The following is a 24,884-nucleotide window of genomic DNA, read 5'->3' as shown; positions in this document are numbered from 1 at the left end:
AGTTCGTTTTCATTTTTCTTTTGCTTCTCCTGATTGTTTTCTTTTTGTGATGATTCCTATTGGGGCCTTCACATGACAGATATCCTAGGAACACAATAGGTATTGCATTTTGCAGGCTGTAAGGTGCTTTGTAATCTGCTTCCAGTCAAAGAGAAATGTCAGTAATTGTATTACTTTGCACTAATACTCCTTCAAGTTGGGCAGCTTGATATATTGATATTAGCAAAGGATACAGCTTCTAGAGAAATGGGCAGAAATGTTTGTCACAACTGATGACGTTCATGTCATTTATCTATTCTGTCCAGAGAAGCCATTTCTATTTAGATGTGTAATTTGAGGAGAGCTGTGTAGTACCTATAATGCATTAGCAGTCTGAGTGATCATCTCTTGAGTGATCTTTTTTTATAAATTTAAGTAGGGTAATGCATTCAACATTCTGAGGCAATGAGGGATAGAAGATGATGATATTTACCTGATAAAAGGTTGATATGCTTTGCAACTTTAGATGTGAGACTGCAGTTACATGTGGAGATGGGTATAAATAGAGTGAAGGATTAAAATCTAGCTCTGAATGTTATGTCTAGAACCCATCTCCAATTGAAAGTTGTACAATTAGGTATTCTGGTAACAGAATTCACACTAAGTTGAAAACTGTGCAAGATCTCAAAACAAGGTACACTTTCCTTGCTTACTCATCTGGATTTAAACTAGATACATTTTACCATGCTAAGTAGCATAGTGTATGAAGGATTTGCAGAAATCTGTTTAAAACTTGCCTAGCTGAAATTCTGTCTTCCTGCAAACTTTTAAAACTGTGGGGTTTTTTTTAAAGTTATTGTCAGTGTTGTCTATGTGCAATTCACTTTTGCTTGAGGCCAAGAGCAATCCTAGAAATTAGAGATGGAAAAAGGCCTAGTAAAGTTGTCTAATTCAAATGCTGCCAACATGAGGGGTGTTTTTTATTTTTGGGTACAGTAATACTTCCTAATGCTTTATCAGGCAAAGTCTTAAATGACCAAAATGTAGGATATTCGCTCCTTACCTCTGGAGACTGTTCCACAGGTTAAAAGATCTTCCTGTTGCATATCTAAATTGTTTTTGTCTGCTATCACCTATGGTCTCTTGACATTACTATTAGAACATTCCCTAACTATGGGCTGCTAAAATGTGATTGAAGTGGTAAAGTAAATCATGTCCTTGACCTTGACATGAAAGTCATTTAAAAAAAATTCAGAATTGTCCATCATTATACCCTTGAACAAATAAATGTTGTGATAGCATCATTTATTATTATGTAATGTACTATGAGCAAAAAAGGCTTTAAAATGTCTGATTTTTTTCAATGCGAAATTAAGTAACCTTATTATTATTCTTTCTCCTTGCACACATGCATCCCGCCTTCCCTGAATTGAGTTCTCCTTCTAAAATTCTGTGATTTCTGCAAGCTTCTGCCATGTAGCTTACTGCAATTTTTTTTTACAATGTGTTGTTTTCTGTTTGATAATATTTTGATTATCTAATGCCATCTAAATGGAAGGCTTGAGGACTGATTTATTTTTGTAGTGAGAATGTCTCTGACACTTGCATTGATACCGTAACCTCTCTGAGCCAATTGTAATGTCAGAAATAGGTTTTTCCATTTCTGTTTAATTTGGAAAACCAAAAGAAATGGTGTAATTTCCACATTTAAATGACTGAAAGTCAAGGGAAAAAATTGAGGTAACATGAATGCACCCATTTTATTTAAAATGGCAGAAGTATGTATTTTCTTGCATGTGGTACTTGCATGGCAAAGCACTGTTTGTCTACATTAACCTGAAGTTGTTTTTTTCCTTAGAAACAACAGGATAGTGGTGATCAGCATTACTTCTACAATTACCACAATGTTTGTCTATGCAGTAGGTACAGTGAAGTGGTGATTCAGAAACAGGCTGAAGTTTATAGACTTAATTATCCTCATCTACTTGAATATGGTAGATTAAGTAAGTCACACTTCAATTTCTGCAATACTTTTTGGATCTGCTCAAATGTTTTAAAATCTAAACCTGACCATTGTTTTTTCTGGCTACCCCTTCCCTGCTTCTCTTTACAGTGCAAAAAGTCTACTGCTCTTAGAGAATGTGCGCATGAATGACACTTTTTATTAATTCACCATGGCATTAATTCTGGTATTAATTTCTAACTAGAAAATTGGGCATGATTAAACTCAACTTCCTTATTAATATCCAGTGATCTTAGACATTTTGAAAAGCAAAGTCAGTCTAGCGGTGTTTTGTGCTTCTCTGAAATACAAGAGTGTAGTAAGACCTGGGGAAAAAAAATTCCAGAAAGGAAATAAGCATGTCTTTGATGTATCAAGTTGAACTGAGACTATAAGAGGTGTTTAGTGTTTTTAAAAATAATGTGATAGTCTCAGCTCTGAACTGTCTCCCTTTTTTACCTGAAGATGGACGCTTTATTTTATTTTTGCAAAATTTTTCATTTTTCTAATGGAAATATTAATAAACATTAACAAAAGATAAATTGCTGAAATATAAACCACAAAACAAGGAAAAAATACAACAAAACACTTGATCATAGTTACCAATACTGTCTGTTTGGTAATTGCCAGAAGCATGGACAGGAATAGAAAATATACATCTTTTTTCAGTAGTAAAGACTTTGTGTCAATAATGGAATTAGAAGTGGCAAAAAAAAAAAAAAGCAGGATAGATGTTTCCTTTGCTGTCTCTGGGAAGGTCAAGGACTGAACAAGTGATGACCAGGTAACATTAAAATCCACAACTATCTCATGTCTTCATAAGAACTTATCAAGGATAAAATACTGTGAGCCTTGCTCAAACCATCTCTGTGCAGGCAAGGTGTCCATCCATTGAATGGCAAAAAGATGGTGTTAAAATGTGGGCTGCAAGGAGCAGGGAACTTCTCAGTAGTGTGTTTTTGTTTTTCCTGTGCCAGATAAGCAGGAAGAGGCATGTTTATGGGTAACTTACTACTATTTGTGAAAAATAATGTATTTGTGTCCCTGGGCCCCAAAGCTTCATTTTGGGGGCAGCTCCACTATTTATCTAAAGTCTCTAAATTGTCATTTTAAAACCCTCACTGATATTGTAACCGCTAGATTCTTATTAATCTCATCTGCCATTTCTGTGCAGTGCAAAATACTAATCCTCTTGCTCCAATAATACTGCCTCATACCTAGTAAATTCTTAAGAAAGATCATAGCTGTGATTCTTCTTTAAAATGTATCCTGCCTTCAAGTTAGATCAAACTTATGGTATATCTGCTACTGTTCCTTTTTTTAAAAAAGCCTCCTCAAAACCCATAGTATTATCCTTCAAAAAAGAGAGCAAAGTCATTATTGTTACAATAAGATAAAACCATATTTAAAAAATTGGTTTGAACTGTGTGGGTATTGTGGGGGGCCACCCTACTTTAGCTTCTCAGTTTCATTTTGTGAAGTTATATGGCTTATGGGCTCTTTTCTGATTGGAGAATGCTACAGTGAGTGGTTTTTGTTTTGTATTTGTTTTTTCCCTTCCCTCAAAGCAGCCTTACCCCTGACCTTCCAATCTCTTCTGAGCTGCCAACTCTCTCTAGGAGTATTAGTTTGATCACTATGCCTGACCACGTGAAAAACTTAACCTTACCCTAATAAAATGACCTAAAAGAAGGTAAAGAAATAACCAATTGGTTTTACAAGAGTGTATTTCATTCCTAACGCGCAGTTACCCTACAAATTCCTTTTATCATAAAATGAGTAACCCAGATTATATTACTCTATTTTTAATATACTGCATCTGATGAATCCTCTTTACAGAATAAATCACTTACTTAAATTCATACATCTAAAAAGTTTACTAGGTCATGATAGAAGGGAACAATGTTTCCTCTGACTTCCTGAATACACTCTTGAATGTGCCAATAGAAGCAATACCAACTTTTGAAGTTTCTTTTCCCCCCATATTATTGGAAGAAGTCCAAATAGGCCAAATAAAGGTTGATTGTGACTTGCTTATAACAAGAATTAAAATATCTCCTTCCCCCAGAATGAAATAGATTATCAACGTCTTCTCTAGTAGTTAAAGAATATGAGTGGGTGGTTATGAGTTTGAGGTTCTGTTCTAGGTTCTGCCAGGCTTCATTGTTAATCAGAGCTTTTTATACTTTTACAAAATATAATGGACACATTCCTGAGTTCCTTTCTCCCATACACTGAATGGTAATTTTGGCATGGGAAAGGCATACCACATTGTTCACTGTATATAGAAATATCTTCATCCACAACTGCAATGTGGCCACTATTAGGATAAGCATGGAAGACAGCAGCTGCTAAACAGCACACAGTATTGCAACACAACAGTCAAGACAGAAACGGAAGAGTACTACGAAATCCCACTAAGTTTTACAGGAGGAACTTTGGGATATCATGTTCTGTCTGCATAATAGAATCTGTCCAGGATGCTGTCCTCCTATGAAAATTTCCATGTCCTTCACAGCTTTGTGTGGATCTTTAATGATTTTCACAGCTTTGTTTATACATCTTGTCTAAAAGTTGGAAAATATTTTTTTGATTTAATAGAAAAGAAGGGGGATTGGGGTGAGCGAGCCCATCCTGAGACTATCTGTTCAGAGGAATGGACTGGAATGGTCAGTTGTGTTCCAACAGCTGTATACATGTTCATTTTCCAAGAGGCATACAGTTCACAAGGCAATAGATACCATACAGATGTAGTTTTTTGGACAAGGAAAGGCTTTTTGATATTGCATATTGTAAATATCAATATACCTATATTAAAATATCAGCTGCTATAGCTAGCTCAAATGCTGTCAAATCACTGTTTTCTAGGGATGGGAATACAACTTTTAATGTAGTACTGAAGCAGCAATTTTGGGTTTACATTAAACTTTTCACTCATGAGGGAGATGGGTTGCAGGAAGATTGTTTCCGAAGGGTAATGGTTTTTCTTAATAATGATGCTCATTAACTTCATGACTCCTATAATTTATCTTGCCTCTTAAATTGGTCTGGACAATAATTTCATGTTATATTTGTTACTGGTTCAGAAGTTATTGTAGGATCTCTGTTTTGCTTGGCTTGGTGTTGCTTTACTCTCCCCTTCACAGACTTAACTGTGAAATCAGTTGAAAGGGGAGCAGGGCACAATTGTTCTCGACAAGGAGAAAGAAGGACCAAATGTAAGGGATGTGTTTTAATTAGGCCGCAGCTTGATCATTACTTAACTCATCTGGGAACTAACTAGCAAAAGCTCATACAGTAGAGGTCCTAATTTCTTCCTCCACTATTTCCACCTGGTGGAGGGCTGCTGTCATCCCTGCCCTTCTGCACAGCTGGTCCCAGCCCATTGTTGAGACCCCACCTTACCTCTCCTATTATTATGAAGCAGAGATGTAAATTTCATTTTAAAAAGGTAACCATTGAAACTTAAAATTATCAGCAACTGTTTAATCGATATAATTTGGTAGCGCCCCCCCAGCCTGGCTCCATGGGGGACCCCACTTCCCGTCTCGAGCTCATGGTCCCCAGTGTTCTGCAGTGGGGCGCTCCGCATTGCTTGCACTAGGGCCTCGGTCTCTCCAGGCAACAGCAGCAGTGCGGCCGCCTCTGTCATGGCCTGATGGCGTCACCATGGAGACCAAGAGCCTATACCGTCGGTTAACTGATACATATTAGTTTTAACAGTAAGACTAATACTACTTCAAGTGCTTGCTCATGTTGATTCCAAATAGGTGTGTGTGCACCATGTGCACAGTTTGCCAGAAGATTTTTTCCCCTAGTTGAACCCATAGAGTCAGTTCTGGTGCCCCTTGGAGTCACGTCTCCATGGCGCCCTATATAGGACCCTGCCGACTCTCTGCCTCTTCAGTTCCTTCTTACCACCCATGATGGTTGCTGGAACTTTGCTCTTGCTTTGCAAGTCTAGCCATTGTTCTCCTAGCACCCTGCCCCTCCCTGTGCTTGGTGACAGATGCTTTGGCGATGGAACCGGGAGCTCACCTAGGAGAGCTCAAGACACAGGGGCTTTGGTCTCATGCAGAACTCTCCCTCCACATCAGTGTGAGGGAACTAAGGGCAGTGTGCCTGGCTTGCCAGGCTTTCCAAAGTCATCTAGAAGGCAAGATACTGTCGGTCTTAACAGACAATACGACAGCTATGTTTTATATAAAACAGACAGGGTGGACCTCAGTCCTCTCCCCTGTGCCAGGAAGCCCCTCAAATTATGGGACTTCTGCATCGCTCGATCGATACACCTGGAGGCCTCCTTCCTACCCAGAGATCAGAATGTGTTGGCCGACAGCCTTAGCAGGTTTTTCTTCAGTCATGAGTGGTTGATCTGTCTGGATGTGTTGAGCAGTGTTTTCCATTGGTGTGGGTGTTCCCCACATGGACTTATTTGCCACGAGACTCAACAGGAAATGCCTCCAGTTCTGTTCTTTCCAGAACCACAGCCCAGGGTCCATGGTGGATGCTTTTCTCATCCCATGGACAGGCCAGCTGTTCTACCCCTCCCCGCCTATCCTGCTCATCCACAGGCTCCTGCTGAAAATCAGATGGTTCTGTTAGTCCCTGCTTGGCCTTGCCAATATTAGTACACCATACTCCTCGATCTCTCAGTGGACACTCCAGGTCTGGGAGCAGATGAAGGGATATTGATCACTCAGCAGCCCGGCAATCTTCAACACCTCAATCTCAAGTCTCCACATCTCACGGCATGGAAGCTCTGTGGTTGAACACTTTGGAGCTAGCATGCTTGGAGCCAGTTAAAGATGTCCTCGTAAGTAGGAAACCCTCCACTAGGGCCACTTACCTTGCCAAGTGGAAGAGGTTCTTGATCTGGGCTGCTCAGAAGGACATCCAGCCCACTCTGGCATCAATCCCTACAATTCTGGACTACTTGTTACGCCTCAAGCAACAAGGATTGTCTTGGTCTTCAATTAAGGTCCACCTGGCAGCCATTTCCACGTTCCACCCAGAGGAAGCAGGTCGCTCCGTTTTCGCTAATCCTTTGGAGGGGCATTTTCTTAAGGGCCTAGACAGATTGTATCTCCCTACAAACCAGCCAGTTCCACAATGGGATCTCAACCCCAACCTGTCAAGGCTGACGGGACCACCATTTGAGTCTCTGGTAACGTGCTCACTCCTCTACCTGTCCTGGAAGGTGGCCTTCCTGGTGGCCATAACTTTGGCAAGGAGGGTTTCCAAACTCAAGGCACTCACTTCAGAGCCTCTATATGCTATTTTCTTTAAGGACAAAGTACAGCTTCATCCCCACCCAGTCTTCCTCCTGAAGGTGGTATCCTGGTTCACATGGAACTGTGAAATCTTCCTCCTGGTTTTTTACCCAAAGCCACATGCTAATAGTTGGGTGCATAGGCGGCATTCGCTGGATGCCAGATGTGTTCTATATAGTGTTCTGTATTGAAAGAATTAAACTATTCAGGAAAACAATGCAACTCTTCGTAGCAGTCATAGATAGGATGAAGGCGCTTCCAGTTTCCTCTCAAAGGATATCTTCATGGTTACCTCGTGCATCAAAACCTGTTATGACTTGGTGAATGTGCCTGCCCCCAAGTTAACGGCCCATTCCATCAGAGCACAAGCATCCTCCACAGCTTTCTTGGCCCAGATACCAATTCAGGATATCTGTAGGGTGACGACGTGTTCAAGTATTCACACCTTTGCTGTCTACTATGCTATTACCCAGCATACCAGAGATGCTGCTGCTTTTGGCAGAGCAGTGCTTCAAACTTTTGGATTCTGAGCTCCAACCCCATCTCCTATGATCTAGCTTGGGAATCACCTACTTGGAATCAACATGAGCAAGTACTCAAGAAAAAACGGTTCCTAACCTTCTGTAACTATTCTTTGAGATGTGTTGCTTATGTCCATTCCAAGATCCACCCACCTACCCCTCTCTCGGAACCTGTTGGCAAAAAGGAACTGAAGAAGCAGAGGGTCGGCAGAGCCCTATATAGAGATGCATCTCCAGGGGACACCAGAGCCAACCCAAGAGGTACTACTAGGGGAAAAACCTTCTGGTGAACGGTGCAAGCGGCGCACATACACCTACTTGGAATGGACATGAACGACACATCTCAAAGAACAAAAGTTTCAGAAGGTTAGTCACCGTTTTTTTTTTTGTTTTTTTTTTTAATTGTTTAACCAGTTAATATTTTACATCCCTATTATGAAGATTAAGGGGCAGAGGGTTATCTCCTCACTGTACCATACATTAGAAGCCCTAGCTTCTTTAGGGGCTGTCTTCTCACTAAATCCATATCCAAGTTCACTGGACCCTCAATGGAACAAGTACTAGCACTGCCCAATTGTTAAGTTGTGACATCTTGTGATTCTTTGTGAAAATGAATTATTCCATCTGAGCTCAACAATATTTCACATGACTAGGTCACATTAAAAATGGAAAATTGTCCTTGTGTAAAGATTTGAAGATAACATCAAAATGTGATACAGTTGCAGCTTACTCACTATACTGAAATATTTTTTCCATCAACAAGTCCAGGAACATTTTTGTTCTGTTTTATTATTTAAATTATTTAAACTCATTCCTCCCACACTGTATACTTTGTGTTCAGAAGTGTTGAACCTCAAAAATTTTGGAAATGATTCATAGATGATATCTAGAAAATGAGTAGTAATGAGTAATACAGAACAAAGATGTAATTTTGTATTCTGGGACATGCCTGTGTATAGGTCTATATCTGTATCTAAGTTTAAAAAGAAAAAACAACTTGTTAGTTACAGAATTTCAGCTACAAAATATTCCTAAAATTCTGCTTGCTTGAGGCAGTCTTGTCTGAGTGCATCTTCATTTACATTGTTTGCAGTGTTGTAGCTATGTTGATCCCAGGATAATAGAGAGACAATACAGAGGGAAGAAGAGCACTCTGTAAGTTGAGAACGTGTCTATTTCACCTACAGAAGTTGGTCCAGTAAAAGATATTACATAACCCACCTTTGTGTCTCTTCATTTATATGTCAAGAAGGTATGAGGATTATTTAGACATGCTGAAATGATTTATGACAGTAGAATGTTTATTGGGAGTCATTGAGGTCTATTGACTGTAACAGTGGGTTTGGAGCCTTCTTGTGGGCTGTCGTTTTAGTCAGCATGCTGTGAAGGCACAATAACCCTGTATGCCAAAAACCGCTCTGACATTTTCAAATCTTTTAAGTAAGCACAGCAGCAATTTTACTTTTAATGGGAATTATTAAAGGTGCTGATTCCATTTGCAGCTGATACCTCAGTGACACCAGCTCCCTTTCCAGAATAAACTACTTTCTGCCTTGCACAACCTGTAGTGCAAATATCATGCCAGTAGGCATCTTCAAAAAACTTAAACTAGATTACCTGCTGCTTTGTTCTGGAAAGACTATACATCACTATGGCAACTTTTGATCTAGCCAGTACTTGTTGGAAATTAGTTATTTTTTGTGAATTTAATTATTTTGAATTGAATGAAATCTGTGGGAAATACTTCATAGGTATTTCTCACATTGAAAAATGACATATCTTAACTGTGACAAACCTCCTTTTAATTCATTTAATCTAATTTTAGGTATGTATGTGGGCCTCCCATTTCAGTAGTATCTGAACTCCTCTGTCTCTAATGCATTTATCAACACAACCCCTTCTCTGAGGTACAGAAATACTATTATTCCCATTTTACAGATGAGGAACTGACAGAGAGATACTCTAGACTTTTATCTAGCTAGAGAGAATGTGGCAAACTGGAGTGTAAATCTAACATGCACTAACCTGCCATGCACTATCCTGTCTGTGCGCTATAATGTTCATTGACCTACTCTGATGGAATGCTCCTAGTGAGCAATATCAGGATCCACACAGACAGTTAGTGCATGTCACACTAATGTGCTGAAGATTTATACCCCAGCTTGCCACACACACTCCATCTAGACAAGTCTTAACTGATTTGCACAAAGTCACACAGGAAGTCTGTGCTGGAGCAGGGACTACATTAGTGCAAACTTGGAACCTTTAAATTTGTGCCTTCAGCGCCTAGATGGCGGAGTTACAGTGCAGACTTTGCTGTACACGGCTATTCACATCCCCTTAGTCCGAACTGCAGAGCAGTGTAGCCATGTTTTAAAGTACCCTGTGTAGAATCTTCTTTCTCTGCTGACTTTTCTCCTTTTCCATCTGGCAGACAGACAATTTGTGATTTCCCAGTGCAGCAGAAAACAATATGAATCCATTTGGTTTACTTTTCTTCTTGTGCAACAGCATCATTAATCATATCAGCATGGATGTGTCTGTGTCTGGGAACAGCATGTCTCTGTATTGCTGCTTATAAAGCTATAAGAAGAAATTAAATAGAACAAAACACTGTATTTGAAGGTCCTACAAAAATAATGGAATATTTTCCCCCTACACTGGACAGCCTGAACCTACAGAGTAATTAATTCAGGCATAACTTTTGTCAATTCAGAGTAAAAGTTTAATTAGTTTTCAATGGAGATTTGACTCTTTAACTTTCTCAGTCAGTTATTGAACATAGAGAAACTAACAAGACTGCAGTATAAAGACTCAAAGGCAGTTAATGCAATGATTTTGTAAACTTACTGTGAAATAAAAAGCAACAGCTATGAGTATACTGAGATTTCTAAATATTTCATACCCTTTTGAATTAAAATCGTAGACAGATTTCAGTAACTTAAGATCTAATTAATGCTTTGAGCAGTTACTGGAACTATGACTTCCTAACTATCTGCTTTTGGCAAATTATGTAAAAATGAGGAATCGTATAACACAGCAAAAACACTTTTAGGGAGACTTGAGTGAACTTCCCAGCTAAAAATCTGATTTTTCTGCACGGTTTGTCCTTTCTGATAGTTGAGATTATATAACAAACATTTCATTTTTTATTTGTCTAAATCAGTTAGAGAGAGAGACTGCTTATAAAAACTACCTCAAGATTTTTGACTGTTCTAAATCTTAAGGCTTGTATGTAAATGGCAATGTCTCTCTTTATAAATCTTGATGTAAAATGAATGATCCTTGTGCTTGAAGTTTGTCAATATCTGCTTTGGGAAGAAATTTTAGGAGTAGGTGGGTTTCCAGTGGGGGGGGGGGGGGAAACAGGCAATAAATTGTGGTCTGTTTTTCTTTTAACAGAAGATTTGACCATTTCCTAAATTGAAAGTAATATAATCATCTTTGTATCTGGAACAATTAGATGAGATCACTTGTTAGTACTGTGCCATTGTTGTTGCCATTTTAATTTTGTATTATACTGAGATTTTTTATTATTATTAAAGATGGTAAACTTTTTTACAACTGGAGTTTGACCATTGGCTATCAGGACTAACCTCCTCCTCCATCCATAGAAAAGATTCACTTAACATTTTAAATATATTTAAAAATAAACCCAAATCTTTGTTTCTGGTTTATCGCTAAACACACATGTATTAGATGAGGAGAAGGCTTTTGCCATTTAAAATTACTACATTTGTCACGCATCTTACTTGATGCAGAACCCTTGCTAATTATTTTAATGGTTGCATTTTACTGAGTTTCAGAGGTAAGCTGCTCTGTCATCTATATTAATAAAAAAAAAATCACCATTTCCATGAGAACAGTTAGCATTCAAACTGTTAACCACAGTACATGATAATCCTAAAGAAATGTGAATATTGTTGCTTATTGTGCACTGACCATGACTTCAGTGCAGTACAAACAAATGAGATGCCGTTGTGCCCTAAGACGCTTACTTATGGGCAAGGAAAAATCTAAATGGCCAGAAAACAGCTGAGATATTACTTGGAGCAATACCTCAGGTTTCCTGTTTGCCAGACAAGAGCAACAGGGGAGGCTAGTGGTGGGCTGAGGGACATCTGCAAATATGTACAGCACTGTGCTTGCATCTTCAGTAGCAATTACTTTTATCAGCAGGGTAGCACTCTTATTTCAGCATAGCTCAGTAAAGAGTTGAGAAAAATAATTTTAAATATGGCAAACAATTTTTTTAATGTTATTGTAAAACACTGAGCATATCAGCTGCTGTGTTAATGTTTTCCAACTGTGTCCTTATCTGTAATGAATAAAAATGTCATGCTGATAAAAGTAATTGCTATTAAAGATGCCAGCAGTACTGCATGTACTTGCACCTGCCATAGAAAGCAACCAAATAAATATTTAATCCCGACTTGTGTTCTGTACCCGGGGGCTGATTTCAGACCACATCTCCATAAGGGGCCTATATATAAATATTGTAATTTATTTCCTGAAAGATGTGATAAATGTATGTACTTTACAAGTCATAATGCATTTTGTAAACCTAAATAGGGTAATTTTAGGCATCCCCTTTTAAAAAAAATACTAATGGCTTTGGCTCATCACTGCTATAATTCCCATTATTTCTGATATGAATTTGGCCACTTAAGTATAGACCCAAGTCATAAAACTCATTATATAGTGAGTCCCCCACAGTTGTATTGCTTTCTTTGAATGCTAGACTCTTTTGGGGGTGATGGTAATTGATTTAACTACCAAAGTTATGATTTATAAACTGGAAGTTCAGTAACACTGGGCATGTGTCCGTTTTTTCTCATAATTTTTAGCTAAAGAAATGCTGCATATTCTTGTAAAAGTTGCTTTTCTTAGCCAAGCTAATAGATACTACTGAGCCTTAATTTATCTGTGTTTGCTAATGGTATAAACATTTGCTTTATTTTCAGTACCAGATGATCTCTCCATAGAAGAGAGAGAAGAACTTCTAAACATTCGTCGCAGGAAAAAAGAACTAATTGATGATATTGAGGTAATTAATTTCTTTGTCAGATAAAGATGCAAAGAAGACTGCTTCAGTACATTTAAAGTTATAGCAATATGTTATGGTTATTTATAATTATATACTGTTGGAAAAATTTTCAAAAGCACCTAATTGACTTAAGAACCTAAGCCTAATTGACCTTCAAGTCACTTAGGTGCTTTTGAAAATTGTACTTAGTGATTTAAGAACCTAAATCTTAGTGACTTGCTGTGAGTCTTAGGGCTTGTCTACATGAATGATTTTACAGCAAGCTGGGGTTTGAATCTACCCTGTGTTACCGTACCACAGACTAACTGTTTGTGTGAACTGTGCTGACATGCATTAACAGTTTCATTGATGCTCTTTGATCTAGTCCTGTTTAAAAGAGAGAGAGATCAAAATGCATTAAGAAATTATCCTCTGATGCACATTACGGTAATATACACTGACAATTTAGTCCATGGCAGGCTAGTGCAGGGCAGATGTACACCCCAGCTCGCTAAACTAATTGTTTGGGTAGACAAGCTCTTAAGCTCATAAGTCACTTAAGTGCTTTTGAAAATTTTACCTTGTATCTGTATAATCATTTTGTGTGTATTACAAAAGCTTCGCTTGCATGTTTAATACTTCATATATAGAGATATTGTAGATGATTGTGGGAAGCAGTGAAATGACATATTGGAACAGGGAATTCTCATACTGAAACTTACAATACTTGTAGTGGCACTGAGACTATGAAAAAAGATATTGTATCTATTTTATGAAAGATTAAGAATGTGGCATCAGTGGCCAGGAGAGATGGCCCTGAGGAATGAATTTTGGCTCAAGAATCAGAACAGAATCTCAGCATAACTTGCTTTTGGGAAGAAGTTCTTGGATCTAATGGTCTGAGTGGGGCCTAACTTCTAACAAGATACAAATGTCTAAACTGTGCATTAATGCTGGTGTAAACTTTAACCATATATTCTAAATGGGCCCACAACTTTTATTGATTCCTGTTTGGATAGCACAAAAAATCCCATTGCTATTTATTGCAGAAAACCCTCACCACCATTCTGCATTGTGATACCTCTTTGCCAAGGCTGGTAATAAAAGGGAAAGAGTAGGGATCCCATTTAGCCCTGGTCTACACTTAGCTGAAAATTCGGCGGCAGTCAACGGAAGTTACGCAAGCTACGCAGAGTACCTTGCGTAACTCCCATTGACTGCTGTGCTTCCCTTCTGTGTGCCATCTTCACTGCACTGCGCTGATGGGAACTGCGTTCCCATCGACACAGTGCTATGCCACTTGAGGGGGTGGATTTACTGCATCGATTTCCTGATCGATTGAGCGGGTCTACATTGACCGCTCAATTGATCCAGAAAGATTGATCTGACGGCGGCAACTTTGCCACCATCAGTATAGACATACCCCTAAAAAGTATGATTTCTTCTGCTAGCCATCTTTGCACACTGTCTGTGGCCTTCTCCTTCCTTTTCTTTGCTAATCTGGTCACATTACTATTTGGATGCCCCAAGTACAATTTTCAGTAGAGTCTCTCCTTTCCACATTGAGTTTTCAAACTAGAATAGAGGGCTCTGGCCCTGGTAACACTAATTAATGCCAGATTCTAGTAAACCCTACTTGTGCGACACCCTCACAGCTCTATTGCCCCATAAATAAAATGAAGTCTACATTGATCACATTAACTTTGTTTATAGCAGTGTGACTACTTAACCAACCAGTATTAAACCATTTTTTAACTTACTTTCCTTTCCTTCTTTTGGCAGAGGTTAAAATTTGAAATAGCAGAGGTTATGACAGAAATTGATAATCTGACTAGTGTAGAAGAAAGGTAAGTAACTCTGACAAGCATCCACTCAGTAATAAGATCCTGTCATAAATGTTTTAGGAATGAGAAAACAAAAATTCCTTGTTTTACCAAAAACTGGATATTTATAAATCTTTGCTTGACCTGTTTTAAGATCTGTAGTGTCCATTTAGCTTCTATTTTGCCTTTCCATAGTGATGGACTTAGTGATCTGATAGGCATTTACTATGGAAAATTCTGTGATCAATCCTGTGAAACTGTGATAACTTGGTCCTCTGTGTAACATGATTTTAAATGATAGACTGTAGTTGTTTTTCACTTTTTGGAAGTAAATGCCTTATGATACTATGATTCTTTTTGACCATATAAAATAAAATATCAAAAATAAAGTTGAAAATAAGTGAGAGAGTTTAAAATTACTGCATTTGGCAAGAGCATCTGGTAATCTTTGTTGTTGTTGTTGTCTTCCAAATGAATAGCAAAACTACACAGAGAAATAAGCAAATAGCTATGGGAAGGAAGAAATTCAACATGGACCCTAAGAAGGTAGAGCAATTTCTATTTGTCAGGATTTAAGTTATTGTTAATGATATTGTTTTTGGCAAATGCAGACCAGACCAAACTTGTGGTAATCAATGAAAGTTAAATTAAACTGCATTTTAAAGCTCCCCAAAAATTCATCAGAACACTGTTACGGGCTGGCAAAATCATCATGAAACTGGGCCCAAAATCTACTTCTGTCTATCCTTTACTACAATGATAATTAAAATAATAATAATAAATTATGTATCTATTACAGCAAACATCTTTCTTGCAGTCAGAATGTTTAATATAGTAGGTAGGTCTGTCCGTATACTCATTGTGGCATGCTTTCATAGAGCCTTGATAACACATGATGGAGATATTCTGTGTTGATGTGCCAAATTCAGTCCTAAAAATATTTTACAGTTTGGTCAGAAGCTAGGAGACTATGTAATATAAAGGGCTCCAACCTGACTTTTAATTTGTGCTCACAATTAACTGCTCATATAAACCACTACATTTATGTACACAAATGCTGATGTGCAATTATTTGCATTCATAAATAGCACTTGCACAAATAATTGCAAGTAGAAACTTAGTCATCACATTTAAAAAAATAAGTCTTAGCTTATTATTTGAAGAAATGTATGTCTAGGATTAAGACCGTGGCAAAGACATCATTTAGCGTCTTTGCAATGTCCTTATTTTCCTTAATTGTTTCCTTTTTTCCCTGGTAGTCCAGGACCCATCAATTTTCTTGCAGATGTCCTCCTGATAGACTAAAAATTTCTTGTTGTTTTAATGTATTTGGCTAATTGCTCTTCAGGTCCCCTCTTTACCCTTTCTAATTTCCATTGTCTCTTCTCTCTCCCCCCCCCCCCCCCCCCCCCCCCCCCCCCCAAGCGCTGAATTGTTTACTGCTTTCTGAGTTTGTTAGGATTGCATTTTGAGTTTTTGAAGGATATCTTTTTTTTTTTTTTTTTTTTTTTTTTTTTTCCCCCAAAATCCTCCTGACTAAAGTTTAGGGTCTGTCTTCCCAAGAGTGTTGAACTTGAGTATATTTTGATGACTTATTGGTACATTTACAGCAGTGTTTTCAATTAACACCTCTGTGTGTTACTTAGGCTATTTTCAACTTACAAATTGTCTTTTTCTTTTGTGCTGTAGTACATTATTTAGATTAATGGACCCTGGTTCCCTTTTTAGTCTGTATTTTTTGGTGGGTGAGTGGTTTTTCTGTTTTATCTGTTCTTGTTTTGGGGTGCCATGCTTCCAAGTGTCCTGTTGTTTTGTTGTTTAATTTTTCTTAGTACCTAAAAGGTCATTTTGCAATTTAGCCACAAACTTCAGGTACTTTTATTGCAGTGATGGCTATATTTCACAGATGTATGAAATTATTCCCATATGTAGAGGTCCTGGCCACATTTCTACTATAGTAGAACCTCAGAGTTACGAACTGATGGGTCAACCACACACTTCATCTGGAACTGGAAGTACTCAATCAGGCAGCAGCAGCAGAGATGACACCCCCCCCCCCCCCCAAAAAAAAAAAAAAAAAAAAAAAGGCAAATCCAGTACAGTACTGTGTCAAACATAAACTATTTAAAAAAATAAAGGGAAAACAGTATTTTTTTATGCATAATAAAGTCTCAAAACTGTACTAAGTCAGTGTTCAGTTGTAAACTTTTTTGAAAGAACAACCATAACATTTTGTTCAGAGTTACAAACAACCTCTGTTTCCAAGGTGTTCATAACTGAGGTTCTACTGTATAAGGTTATTTACATGTGGGAAATGGGTTTACAATACATCGTCAGTTCTCAAATGGTGGTCTGTGGAACAGTGTTTGGTCTACAAGAGCTGAGTGGTCACATAGTGCTGGCTTGTCTTTGTTTGCAAATGCTATGTTGAATTAGAGGCAGCTTTAAAATACATTAACTGCTTTCCTAATGTTGCTCTTCCATATAAGTAATTTGCTATAGTTGCAATCAGAATATTGTTTTTGATCACAAATGGGATGGGGTGGGGCGGTCTGCATGATCAGGAATGTGAAAAGAGGAGGATCATTGTATGAGTACAAATGGGGAGGTGACCTCACAAAATCTTTTTATTGGATGTGGTCCACACTATTAAAAGTATTTGAGAACTCCCTAGTTTGCATAGTACCTATTTAATTTTAAAATTGGTCTAATTTGTGTTACCAATCATAGTTGAACTTTCTATAGGTAAGAGCAGGGCTTAAATTCTCACAGGGCATTTCTGGAGCCTTGGGGATCAGGGCTTTTGCCCTGCAGGAGGCATCAAGGTTCAGGGCTTCTGCCCTGTGGGTTGAAAATATTTACTGAAGCTCCACTCCGGACTGTTCTGGCTGAATTTAAGACCTAGGTAAGAGTTTACCACATTCTATGCTGTTTGCAGATTTGTTCCATGAATACACTGAACTGGATTTGAAACTGTTTCATTTGATGCAGTTACATAGTGTTATTCTATATAACTTTTCAAAACCAGTTTAGCTTTGAGCTCGTGTGAGCAGTGTTATATCTGTAAAGTTTGTAAAACACTTTTAAGTCTGTGTGTAAAGCACCCTACTATGTGATTTTAAAGTATGAAATCATAGGAGTAGGGTTTGATACTCATTGTCTATAGTGGATTGGAAAGACAGTTCTTCTTGGGAGGTATAAAACTTTATGATGTACACTGAAATTCAAAGCTGGTTTAATTGAAGTCAGTAATAGTTGACTAAGAAAAATCTATTTAATATTTGTAGTGAATGTATAAATATCTTTTTTGTAATCCTGTTTTATGTGGAGAGTGAAACTAATACAGCTGTCTTCTGTCTTAAATTAGTCAACAGAGGTTTAAGCAGAGAGAGACAGTCTAGAGTGGGAGTTGGGGTAGGTTTTTGGCTGGCCTATTTAACCCACTTCTTCTAGACGCTGTTGTTGTCCCAGACAAATCTCCTCTTCCTGTCTATCTGCCTCTTCGTTCTTTATCACCTCATGTATACTACAAAGGAAAATGAAATTGAGTCCTGGTTTGCAGGGTATTTAAGATGACTGACTGTTTCTGTGGATGGTAATTTCTTTTCCTTGTAGTATTTGGGTTTGCAGAAAAGAGGTGGTATTAGATCTAAGAAACCTGATATTATTCATAAAGACAGAAATAGGGTTGATTAGATGCATTTATTTTAACTGAAATAGAAGGACATTGTTAAAACCTGTTTTGGAAATTATAACTAATCTTCTTCTTCCCCCCCCAAGCCATTATCAGTATGCATTCAAAATTGTCTGATGAATCTACTGCACTTGTAACATATTTTTTTATAATGAAAACAGGATAGCACAACTGCATTCAGCCTGTAAGGTACTATCCATACATTATTTCAATGTCATTTATAATGGACTACTTTATCAGATCTGGATGGTCTACATTTTGAATTGATGGCCTTTCTGCATAATTTGTCTGCTAAAAGGAAGTTTTCACCTCTTCTAGCATCTAAAGAAAGTGAACTTTTTAAATTAGCATGTATAAATGTCTTTAACTTTACAGTTAATTTTGCCAGTGCATTTTTAAATAGTGCAATCATTAAAAATCAAGAAAATGAGGTTACTGTGAGTAACATTAACTTTTATACTATACCACCTTTCCAATACCTGGCCATCCTCACTTTCTCCTATGCTGCACAAGAAAGTGCCTTTTTGTTCCAGCCACAATGCACACACTCATTTTCTTTCAATCTCACCTGGATGCAAAACCTTAATGCCAACCTCAGTGGTAAAATACGTTGGGTATACATATTTTGTAGTCTATAAGGGGACTATAAGAAGAACCATATCAGATTACACCAGTGATTCATCTACTCCAATATTCTGTTTCCAACTATGGCTAGTAATAGATGCTTTAGAGAGAGATTTAAGAAGCCCTGTAGTAGACAGTAAAGGATTAACCTGCTCATAGAGAAAGCTACTTCCTAACTCCTGCGAGTACAAGTTGGTTTATAAACCTGGGCTTAGCTAAACTTATTTTTTTTGAAAAACCTTACTAATGGAATTCTGGATGTTCTTACTGGCCATAGAGATGTCCAGTCCTCTGAATTTTGCTGTCCTCTGTATCATGTGGCAGAGTTTAACAAGATAGCTATGCATTGTATTTGTTTTTAAATGTATATCCTTCCAATTCAACTGAACTTCTTGATCTATCTTCTCTATTCTGTACTTTAATTTTATACCTTTATCATGTCCCCTTGTAAACATATCCCAATCTTTTTCAACTTCTCTTCACATTAAAGCTTTTTCATGCCTCTAATAATTTCCATAGTTTTTCTTGGAATTATCTTTCTGTTATATCCTTTTATAGAGAAGGTGACCAGAATTTAACAGTCATAAATGCATAAAAAAGAATGAGGCACTAAATGTGTCAAACACAGGGAATTAGCAACTCCGTTACTGATATAGCTGCTGATTCTGACACTTGTCTGAAGAAGAGTCTTGTGCTGTCAGATCTGAAGAAGCTTAGTCTTTTAGATCAGCATAATTACTGCTAGGTTTAACAAATTAGAATGTGAAGCATGGAAAGATGCGGGAGCAGAGGCACATAGAGTAAAGTACGTAGGTGAGGCTAGGGCACAAGGACTAGAGAAGTGGGGAAATAACATTTGAGAAGAGAGCAGTTCTTTGGCTTCCTTTTGTAGAGCTGAATTAGAGTGACAAATTAAGGGAATATCTCTATTTCACGTGCTTAAGAACATAAGAATGGCCACACTGGGTCAGACCAATGGTCCATCTAGCTCAGTATCCTGTCTTCTGACGGTGGCCAATGCCAGGTGTTTCAGAGGGAATGAATAGAGCAGGTAATCATCAAGTGATCCATCCAGTCGGTCATTCCCAGCCTCCAGCAAATAGCAATCCCTTCCTATCCTGGCTAATAGCCATTGATGGCCCTATCTTCCTTGAACTTATCTAGTTCTTTTTTGAACCCTGTTATAGTCTTGGTCTTCACAACATCTTCTGGCAAGGAGGGTCCCAACTATGGGATCGTTTCCCTCTGGTCCAGTTTGATGATCTGCTTCCCTGAGACTTTCATCTTCAACAGTACAGAGGCTGTCATACTGGAGGTTGGACCATTCTACTGTGTCTTGGGAAGTCTCATCTATGTACCTCTCTGTCTCCCTTAGCTCCTCCAGTTCAGCCACCCTGAGCTCCAAAGCCCGTATGTGATCTCTGATGGCCAGGAGCTCCTTGTACTGAATGCACACATACACCACTGGAGTTTGCAGGGACTTCAGTTCTTTACTTATAAGAGATTTTTAAAAAATAATTTATTTATTAAAAGGGGTCATTTTTAAATCTTTCCTTTGCCAAACTTAGTCTTTTGACCAAAGAATTATGGAAAATTCAATCATCCTCTGAAGAGTTATGGCATTACATTTGAAAAACAAAACTAAATTGTTAAAGTATGGTTGCAATTTTAATCCCGATCTAAGTGAAAAAAAATCAACACAGCTTTAACAGCTCCATAGTTATGACACTTCTGGGGTGCATCCTTTAGAACTCCTACTGGATTTTCTGTGTTTGACAGATTTATGGCTTTCCATGGTGGTTTGTGTTTTAAAGCTGAAAATGTGTTTATCCTGATGAACCTTATTTGTTCCTTAATTTGCAATACTCTCCCAATTGTCATAGTGCCCTTTCCAGACATGTGCTGAACTTATTCTTGGAAACAAAAAGTTCATTTTATTTGCCTGCCTTTACTCCTCTTTGGAGCATCTTTTTGTGTAGCTAACTAGTCAACGCATCCAACTATCAAGCAAAATTCAGGGGGATCAATATGTTTGAGGAAGGCACACCTATTGCTACTACAAGATAAAACTGAAATATTTTCTTTGCAATGAAATCATGTCTTTCTCTAGGATTTAAAAAAAGAGTTAGTTGTTAACATCAATATTCTATCCTGACTCTGAAAGTAGTTTTTCCAATGGCAAACCTTCAAGAGAGCAAGCAGTGTTCCTGGTTAAAGAAAAGCTTCATGATTGATAAAATGGCAGTGGTTTACCCTTCTAAAGTAGATTGCAGTCAGCAGACTGATCCTCCTTACCAAGCAGATAAGAGTTCTGTTGCAAAAATAAACTAAATCAACCAACCATATGAATATTTTCATGTTTCCACCAATGGCTTGGATAGTGGAAGGTAAAATTAGAAGTACCACAGTGTCTCTTCTCTTCTCCTCTCCCCCTTTTCAAGGATGATGGATGTCCTCCAAGTCTGGAGGAGAACAATAAACAATATCCATTTACAGAAATGGAAACATTTTTGCTTTTATCTCTAAAAATAACAAATGTAATCTCAGGACATGTTTCAGTGGCAAAGATTTTAATAATTTACTGAAATCTTCCACATATGGATAGAATTCAGGACCTTAAGGTTGCATGGAGCTGCCGTTGCTACTTTCTCCCAACATGTTATCAATATTTTGAAAGCAATGGAAAAATTAAAATCTTTGTTAGAGAAATATTGTCTTGGAGATATATCTGTCTAGGACTTGAGTACCCTTTTGAGAGCTAAAACAGCACCCCTTGTATTTCTTAAGACTTCTATAATGTTAATACAGTTTTTGAAAGTGTTCTTTCCTCATTTCTTTGCAGAAAGCATTCTGGATTTCCCTAGAAAGTGTATATTATGGAGTCTGTAGCTCATGAGAATATTTAGGAAGTGCAAAGGCTAAAAAGGCCTAAGGAAGAACAAGCCAAAACCTTCCTGTATCTTGACTGTATATAGGGTTATTCTCTCTTGTTTCCTCAGCCCATCTCTGAAGAGACTTGATTGAAAGCTCAGTGAATTAAATGGAAAGACTCTCATTGACTTCACTGGGCTTTGGATCAAGCTCCATGATGGAATCCTCTCTTTGAATAGTTTAGTTCAAGCAGTGACAGAAATTAATTATCATCCTAATGCCAAGACTTCCATCAATTCTCAAAGTGGGTTTAATTACGTCAAATTATAACTTCTTCTACTTCAAGTAATGCAAAGATGATGCATTCAGTCGTGGTTTTGCAAATTATAACAGATGTTTTATCTTGTAACATGATAACTAAATTGTGTTGTCCCTTTCTCTCTCTTAGTTATGTGATCTCAGATGATGCCTTCTGCCAGACATCAGTGCAGTAACACGGATGAACTTGAATTTTGTTAAATGCTAACTCTCTCTTCAGTTTGCTTCCCAAGGCCAATATGGAATAGTTACTCAATTAAATAACTCTTTGTATTTGAGGAATTTAATTTGCCACCTTCCGTTTCCAATCTGTGGAAGTCCTTCTTTTTCTGATTTGTAAATTAATTCTAGAAATTTCCTACTAGACTGAACGGATGTCTAGAAAGATAAATGATTTCTCTAATTTAGACTACAAATTCATTTTAATGCAGAAAGTGGTACAGATATGTATATCTCTGTATATTCATCCCAAAATATCCTGGATAGTATTCAAATAAATGTTTGTTAAAGGAAATATAATTCTTTTTCCTCTTAAATTTCTTTTCCTAGGGAATCCAGTTTCTTATAGAAAATGACCTCCTGCAGAACACTCCAGAAGACATTGCACAGTTTCTCTATAAAGGAGAAGGACTAAATAAAACTGTAATTGGAGATTACCTTGGTGAAAGGTAAACTGAAATAAATGTATATGTTCTTTTTTTCTCTGTGTGTGTGTGTGTGTGTGTGTGTGTGTGTGTGTGTGTGTGTGTGTGTGTGTGTGTGTGTGTGTGTGTGTGTGTGTGTGTGTGTGTGTGTGTGTGTGTAAATAGTATGTTTAATTATGTTCAGAGTTACACATTCTATCAGCGTTTATCTCACCTTCACTGGCTACATGGGCGACATTCTATCCTGAGGAATATAAAAGTTATACAGGGAAGTAAAAGCACTGTGCTATAAAAAGTTTTATAAAAAAATGGATGAATTCTCTCTCATTGCTCAACTAATCAAAATTCATTACTCTGAAAAATAAAATATTGTTTTTTCTAGATTTGGTGATAGTGCAAGATTTAATGTCATCAACTTCTGGAGTTTTCAAAATCCTAATTCAACAATCTTGTAGTGGTTCTGCCCAGACCAAGAACGCTTCATGATATTAATAACCAGATGATGAGAAGATTAGTGCCTATCCTAATGAGTCAGCTGTTTGTATTTAATGTTGTTGTCTTCCCTGCACATACACATCCTATTAACGTTAATGGGTATTATGTAGGTTCCTTCCTCAAGGGGAGAATGCATCTTAGCTCTTATCATGGACAGCACAATAAATATGCAGATTACTCCAGCTGTAATGCATTACAGAAAGAGTTTGTTTAAAAAAAAATTCAGCTGGAAAACTGAATTGCTGTTAAAACCTGTAAACTAATCTTTCTAGATTGAAAATACTACAGACCTAACTCTTGCCTATATTTTTTTTTTTTATCAAAATCAGATGACAGTTATAGAGATTTAATAGCCTAGTCACTTAGGCCCTACTTTTGTAAACTGATCTGATCTGCCATATCCCCTTTAAGTTCACATGGAATCTGTTTACAGGATTGGGGTCTTAGCTGGAACCGCTTGGAGTGAAGTAGGGATAATGAAAATTTTTACTGTAACATGGTGCACAGTATGTAGGAATTTCAACTGTTTGCATAAACACGAGAACTTGCTCTCTGAGAAACATTCCAAACACCATTTTCATATTTCAACTACAAGTAATAAAAATGTAGATTTTTAAATAGCTACACATACACTGTGCATTATGAACTTAATCTCCATAATTACAATAGAGTTTGTTTAAAGTAGTCTATTTTCTTCTCTCTTGTAAGAGAAATGCATCACATTCTGGCATCTGATCTTGAAATAATCTTTTTTTCTTCTCAGGGTCTGATCTTCAAAATCTTACTTGTGCAATTAGTCTTTGTTCACACCAATAGTGTCAGTGAAGTCAGGGTGATAATTTGCATGAGTTGGTGTTAGTTTGCTATGATCCTGCAAACTCAATTTACAATTCAAAAAATTATTTCCAACCTCTTCCCATTCCAAACCTGCCAACAATGCAGTCTCCATCCAGGATCTGAAAAAATCAAGATGTGGTGTTTGTCTCTTATCTAACTGATCCCTAAACTTTCATTGGTTTCAGTTGTGTAAATACACTGGGTCTACACAACTTAATTTCCATCTTCCTGAATTCTGAACAGTTAACTGCAGACTAATATAGCAACCAACATAAATGTCAAATTATAACTCAGAAATTTAGTGTCAATCTATAGAGTGGTGGTTAAAATATTAGAAGAACTGAAAATATGACTGCAATGATATGTGGCTGATATTTGGCTACAAAACCATGAAAAACATCCAGCATGAAGTCAGAAATGTGGATGTTGAAAAGATAATTTTCATGCAACATATCTGTTTCCTGTGTACCTCTAACTTCACTGATGTAATCAAGTCTTTACTTCTTTTAGCAATGTTGTGTCAATTCAGCTATGGGAAAGTGGAGTGAATTGTATTCTGCAGCCTGAACCATGCTAAAACTGTTGTCAGTTACTGGTTAGGTAAGAGGTTAAAAAAACACCACAGCTTGATCCCCACCTCACCCCACAGTCCTATATGCAGACTGCACTACTATCAGGTTTGCAATGGGAGGGGATTGGAAATCATCTTTTGAATTGTAAACTGAATTAGTTTGCGATGATCCTGCAAGCACTAACTCAATGCAGCTAGTCTCACAA

At 37.5% G+C, this 24,884-nt stretch overlaps 1 protein-coding gene across 5 annotated transcripts in view; it reads left to right on the top strand.

The window, feature by feature from the left end:
* Window positions 1-24,884, top strand: part of CYTH3 (cytohesin 3) — a 99,907-nt gene that overhangs the window by 19,132 nt on the left and 55,891 nt on the right. For 2 of the 5 annotated variants that reach the window (XR_010920332.1, XM_067550947.1), the window contains exons 2-5: window positions 12,740-12,822; window positions 14,584-14,648; window positions 15,104-15,170; window positions 22,681-22,799. Coding sequence is in view for 4 of the 5 variants with exons in the window: in XM_067550947.1 (XP_067407048.1) it covers window positions 12,740-12,822; window positions 14,584-14,648; window positions 15,104-15,170; window positions 22,681-22,799 (334 nt within the window). In the remaining variant the exon portion in view is untranslated. Of the gene's footprint in view, window positions 1-9,600; window positions 9,683-12,739; window positions 12,823-14,583; window positions 14,649-15,103; window positions 15,171-22,680; window positions 22,800-24,884 lie in introns of all 5 variants that reach the window. The other 3 variants (XM_067550948.1, XM_067550949.1, XM_067550950.1) reach the window with 3 other exon arrangements.

The sequence above is a fragment of the Emydura macquarii genome, unplaced genomic scaffold (genome assembly GCF_026122565.2).
Source record: "Emydura macquarii macquarii isolate MOO-44397 ecotype Brisbane River unplaced genomic scaffold, CSIRO-AGI_Emac_v2 contig_1348, whole genome shotgun sequence".
Taxonomy (NCBI): Eukaryota; Metazoa; Chordata; order Testudines; family Chelidae; genus Emydura; species Emydura macquarii.
The sequence above is the reverse complement of the archived record's forward strand: the minus strand, read 5'-3'. Positions and strand labels throughout refer to the sequence as shown.